Source organism: Physeter macrocephalus, chromosome 13 (assembly GCF_002837175.3).
Source record: "Physeter macrocephalus isolate SW-GA chromosome 13, ASM283717v5, whole genome shotgun sequence".
In the NCBI taxonomy this organism is placed as follows: Eukaryota; Metazoa; Chordata; class Mammalia; order Artiodactyla; family Physeteridae; genus Physeter; species Physeter macrocephalus.
Genome location: NC_041226.1, coordinates 22,471,320 through 22,477,672, shown reverse-complemented (window position 1 = coordinate 22,477,672; position 6,353 = coordinate 22,471,320). Strand labels below are relative to the sequence as shown.

General features: G+C 41.1%; 1 protein-coding gene across 3 annotated transcripts in view; it reads left to right on the top strand.

Annotated features, from left to right (window-relative positions):
- The window catches only part of GTF2F2 (general transcription factor IIF subunit 2), a 155,669-nt gene that overhangs the window by 21,605 nt on the left and 127,711 nt on the right, over positions 1-6,353 (top strand). For all 3 annotated transcript variants that reach the window (XM_024125992.3, XM_024125994.3, XM_055089362.1), the window contains exon 3: positions 5,402-5,420. In XM_024125992.3, coding sequence (XP_023981760.1) covers positions 5,402-5,420 — 19 coding nt within the window. The remainder of the gene's footprint in view (positions 1-5,401; positions 5,421-6,353) is intronic.

Below are 6,353 nucleotides of genomic sequence, written 5' to 3'. Positions count from 1 at the left end.
TGCGGAGCACAGGCTCCGGACGCGCAGGCTCAGCGGCCATGGCTCACGGGCCCAGCCGCTCCGCGGCACGTGGGACCCTCCCGGACCGGGGCGCGAACCCGGTTCCCCTGCATCGGCAGGCAGACGCGCAACCACTGCGCCACCAGGGAAGCCCCTAGTTTGTTTAATTTTAAAACCAGCCTTTCTACATTACCATCCTGCCTCAGAAAACTTCAGTTTTCAAAATGTTTGATATATGTCATATTTTACTGACAGTCATACAGTTTGTACTAATACAGCTTCTTTCAGAGACGTTTAATTTCTAGTTTTATTTCTAAACACAATTAACTTCCAAGGTCATTTCGGGGCCCACTAATAATAGAAAATATGCAAATAAAAAAATCAGTGAGATAATTTTTTGTTATAAAAATTGACTAAGTTTAGAACAGTGTTATACTGTTGATCGGAGTTTAAATCAGTACAAACTTTCTGAAGGGCAGTCTGGCAAAACATATATGTATATCAATGCACATATATATATATACACACATATACGTATATATACGTATATAATACACACACATAGGCACAGATACACATTGCTGATCAAAACAAAGTAGAATAATAATCCCACTGTTTCCTCTGCCGGTTAGCTCACAGTGCAAGCATTATGTTCAGTTCTTGGTGCTACCCTTACAGAAAGACACTGAGAGACTCAATTTATCATCAATTTTTCTGATGTTCAAATTGTCCAAAGTTTAGCCAATGGAAGCTCCTTCTAGCTGGCACCCATGATCTTTGTTTTCTTTGTTGTGATACCCGTTGTGGAGCACAGGCTCCGGACGCACAGGCTCAGCGGCCATGGCTCACGGACCCAGCCGTTCCGCGGCATGTGGGATCCTCCCGGACCGGGGCACGAACCCGTGTCCCCTGCATCGGCAGGCGGACTCCCAACCGCTGCGCCACCAGGGAAGCCCCCCACCTTAACCATTTTTAAGCGTACAGTTCAGTAGTGTAAGTCCCATAGACTTTGGGCATGTCTTCATCATTCTTTGAGCACTTACTTTTTGTTAAGGAAAGGTGTTTTAGACTCATCTTGTACATTTCTGTCTGAGCCCTGGAGTCAGTCATTTCTCCAAAGAGCCCTGGTTTCCTCTAGAGGAAAATGGGATTTGGAAACTAAGCTCTGGATACCACAGGTGCTCATGGCTGCTCCCAGACCTCTAAGTGGGTGTATATGTACACACACACACCTCTAGGTCTACATTTATTTTTATATTTACATGTATTGAAAATCATGAATTTATACCAATACCCAGTTCCAGTTCAGCACTACAGGGTGTGTCCTGGTCTCCTCCCTTTTCATATTTGTACCTCTTTTCTGAAAGTGAGAAACCTGGTTCCTGTTATTCTTAATATATTCACTTATTTGTTCAGGCCTTTGTTCTTACTTGTTCAGAGTCCCCCACTTCTCCCCGCGTTGGTGATTGCCCTCCTCACCCTCCTTGCGCTATAGCAACGCTTGTTAGGCTGTTGTTAACCTTTGCTGCCCTCCACAGGGATGCTCTCCTCAGCCCTTCTAGGCTTCCACCCCCTGTTGTGAGGCTGCCCTCTCCTCAAAGGCATGCCTCCTTATCCCGCTAGGGCTCCAACAGCCTGTTTCAGGCTGTCCTTCCATGTGGATGCCCTCGCCCCACTAGGCTCTGACCCATTTCTTGTTGAGCCGTTCCATTATGGGGTGCCCTCCTTTACCCCACTGGGCTCTGGCACCTTGCCCCGGCCTGCCCTCTCCACCCCAGGCACTTCCTTTCCACTTGGGCTATGACTACTCTGCCCAACCCACTCTGCAGATGCCTACCTTGCTTGGCCTCCCCTAATGGTTTTTGAGCTATATTGTTCAAGAAGGGGACATATGAATACGAATTCAAAATGAAACAAAACAAAAACCACAAAAAATCCTGTGGAGCACAGGGTTATTATTATTTGGTTGGTTTTCTTACTCTGAAGAAGCAGGTGATTTATTGGTTATCAGTGATTAGTGAAAAGTCTGGCCCCATTGGTGTCAAATCTAAGATGTATTTTAAAAGTGTAAGAAAAAGGAAAGACATTAATTTTTAAAAAGGCAAGAGGAACGAGGCTGGAGTCTAAAGAAGTACCTGTGGAGTACTGAGAAACAGACTCAGAGTAACAAGAAACACTATGAGACTTTCAGTGAAAGGGTGGACCAGGTGTCTACTTCATCCATTTCTGAAGACATTACTGTGTTTTACAATAGTGGATGTTTATAACTTTGACCACAGATCATCATGGAAAGGGTATATTTTAGTTGCAATGTAGAATGACAAAAGGTCATGTGTACTTCATTTATATACCAAGACAAAGCAATACATAATCCTTTTAAAATAAATTTTAAGTTTTCAAGGGTTAATATTTATTCTAGAAAATTAACTCATCCAGAGCTGGTCAATCTCTTATCATTCCAACTAAGGTGCTATTTTATAATATATACAGTTGTCCCTTGAACAATAAGAGTTTGAACTGCACAGGTCCACTGATTACATGGGTTTTTTTTCAGTCAGTATATGCTACAGTACCACACGATGTGCTGTTGGTTGAATCCATGGACGTGGAACCATGAACATAGAGGGTGTCATCCACCCTAACCCCTGCATTGTTCAAGGGTCAACTGTATGTGAAAAGGAAGTTGACCTCCCCTCCTGTGTTCCCTGATTGCATCTGGGTGATTTCTAGTCACTGACGGGAAATGGCAGCATGATCTTTAATCCATCCTTTTTCCTTTGCTTCCCACTTTCAGTCATTTCCTCTTCTATTAGTCCTGCCACGCACTCCTCCTTGCATTCTACAGCCGTCTGGTTCAGGCCTTCATTACTTTCTATATGCGTTTCTGCATTAGCCTCAGTTCAATTCAGTAAACATTACGTGAGTGCCTTCTGTGTCTTTACCTTTGCTTTGCCTACAGTGCCTCTGTCTTAGGGTAGCTAAATTAAATTCCTCTAGAAGGAAGCTTCTGGAGAGATAGGGAAGGAACTGTGGTGAATTCAGCGCCTCACTGTCTGTGCATGTTGAGGGGATTGTTGTCATGCTGAATTGGGAGCACATTGTTGCCAGATCTTCCGGTCTTGTAAGAGAAGCTGGAAATTCATTATTTTTATGTGAAATCTTAAACTTTTTTCACCTCTGTTCTAGGTACTTCCCCAGCAAAAAGAAGATTGACATTGTATTTTAATGTATGAAAGACTGGGAATTCCTACAGTAAACAAATCTCTGTAAGAATCTGGAATCCTTAGTCTGGCCTAAAAGGCTCTTTACCGCTTGACTCCAGCCTACCGTTCACTGATATTAGAAAGAATATGCTGGATGCTTTCTCATTTCTGGTGTTTAGTTGGATTCTTCTCTTAGCCTGGAATGGCCGCTTGTTGTCGATCTCATCTCCCACTCAGTTCATCTTTTCCTAGCTTTCCTATCTGCATTTCCATGACAGTTTGTTGTACCTCTGTCTTGAAGTCATTGTCCTGTTTGTAGTTGTTCATGGATTGGAGCTTTTTTTCATTAGACTGGGACCTTCTTGAGGATAAAGACCTATACTCATACTATACCATGCAGTTGTCACAGTGCCTAGTGGATGTATAGCAGACACTTAATGACAGTAAGTGACTGAACCACTGAAGGGAGACAGGTTGGAACTCAGCCGGGTGTTATGGAGAAACAGTAGTTTTCTAACTGGTCTTCATATCCATTCTATGTATATTTTCTGATGTCAGTTTCTTGGAACATGTCTTTGTACTTGTTATACTTTTGTTCAAACAATGCTTGTAGCTCTCCATTGCCTAAAGAGTGAAGTCCATGCTCTGTGCTGTGATATTCAAGATCTTATATGGTCTGGCCCCATTTCTCCTTTACAGTTCATCTCCTACTATTCTTTATTTTGTACTTTCCCTCCCAGCCAAATCTGATCACATTTTCCTAGCTTTGCTTAGCAATTTACTTTTCTTTTTTTTTGGCCCTGTTATGCAGCATGCAGGATCTTAGTTCCCCTGACCTGGGATCAAACCTGCGCCCCTTGCAGTGGATGTGCAGAGTGTTAACCACTCGACCGCCAGGAAACTCCCACTTAGCCATTTACTTTTGATATTATAGCTCAAAAGCTGCCTCTTGTTGAGCCAATCCTTAACTCTTAAAATGGAAGAAATGGTGTCCTCCTACCTAATCCTAGCACGCTGTGGCTCTCTTAATTAAAATTAAAATTTATCTCACTTTATAGTTATGGATTTAGCTTTTATATCTTCTGCTGGCTGGGGATAGGGGCCTTCCACTCAGTACTTTGCAGGTATTTAATACATTTTTTAAAAATTAGGCTATTATTAGGGTGTACATTGATTCCATATTTATAAAAAAAAGAAAAAGAAAAATTTAAAAATGTAATTCAAATAAATAAAAAATCATATGGAAGGATATTTACTGTAGGAAACAGTAGATGTTAACAGTAGAATCTTGGTTAATTTAAAACTTTTGTCTTGTCTGTAATAAAATTATTTCTACATGGGCATATATTATTTTTATAGCAGAGAAATTGCTTGTAATTTAAAAATAATTTTTGATCTTTAAGATTTTGTTAGGTAAGTGAAACTTCTTCAGCTAGACAAAATAAATAGTAAAATTTGTTGAAGTTCTATATATCTGGTATTAAATATGCCATTCACATGCTGCTGAATGCTAAAAATACTCATAGGGCTACCCTGGTGGCACAGTGGTTAAGAATCCGCCTGCGAATGCAGGGGACACGGGTTTGAGCCCTGGTCCAGGAAGGTCCCACATGCCGCAGAGCAGCTAAGCCCATGCGCCACAACTTCTGAGCCTATGCTCTAGAGCCCACGAGCCACAACTGCTGAGCTCATGTGCCACAACTGCTGAAGCCTGCGCGCCTAGAGCCATGCTCCGCAACAAGAGAAGCCACCGCAATGAGAAGCCCGCGCACCGCAACAAAGAGTAGCCCCCCAGCTCGCCACAACTAGAGAAAGCCGCGTGCAGCAACGAAGACCCAACGCAGCCAAAAATAATAAATAAATAAATAAATAATAAATTAAAATACTCAGAAATTAAAATAAGAATTGTAATAAGATCATTATTTGGATAAGATATTATTAGGTCAGGTTGTAATAGTATTAAGAGACACAAACTCATAATATCTAAAATACTCATGTGGGATTAATGTGTGTTTGTTTTTCCTATAGGATTACAAATAGAATAGTTTAGGAGAGCCAAGGATAAATATTAGTTAATCTCTGTAAATGTGATATTTTTTTGTAAATATGAAGTAGCATTATTTCTTTTAGTTCTTAGCTTACATTTGAAAAAAATATGAAATTAAATAATTGAAATTTTTTTCTTTCCTCTCTTTCAGAAATCAAGGAAGGACCGAGGTAAGATTATTTCTATGGAAATTTTATTTAAAACATTAGATTATTTTACTATGCATTAGTAATAGTAAAGAGAGGGTAGTGTTTACATTCTGGAAAACTCCACATCAAACTGGTGGCTGGTCAGGAACACATACTAGTATAAATGCCACTCTTGTGTGTAAGAATAGGCTCCTTTCTAGTTGTTCATGCTTAGCATTTTTCTACTTTGACCTAAATATCCCCTCTCTTGGTACTATGAAAATTAGTATTGTTTCAGTAATACTTTAAACATTATTTCAGTGTGGCAAATGCATTTGATTTGGACGGAGCACAGGCTCCGGAGGCGCAGGCTCAGCGGCCATGGCTCACGGGCACAGCCGCTCTGCGGCACGTGGGATCTTCCCGGCCCGGGGCACGAACCCGTGTCCGCTGCATCAGCAGGCGGACTCTCAACCACTGAACCACCAGGGAAGCCCTGATTTGGATTTTTGAAGGCTTTAGATTTTGACCCATTAAGACCAGGACATAATTTGCAGTACCTGTCGCATAGTAGAGAGATATTTAAATAATACTTCATAATCTTTCTACGTGGTTAAGAGATCAGTATGTTAAGTTTATAAATCACTTTGATGTAAAATTCAGGGAGATATGGTAAAAATCATTTTGAAAGAACACCTACTGGGTCTTTTTATTCTAAACCTCAATATTGAGTTATCCTTATGAATATTTAGTTGTATTTGTTGACATATTCAAAAGTAAAACAGCACCGTGTACTCATACAGTTACTGGATCTAAAAAGAAAGACATCCTCTGCTTATGGGAGTGTTTAAGCTTCCTGAGTAAATAGCTCACTTCCCCCTGCTTCAAGTACAGTTGCTTTCTTAATACTTTAAAAATGTTCAGTCGGGCTTCCCTGGTGGCGCAGTGGTTGCGCGTCTGCCTGCCGATGCAGGG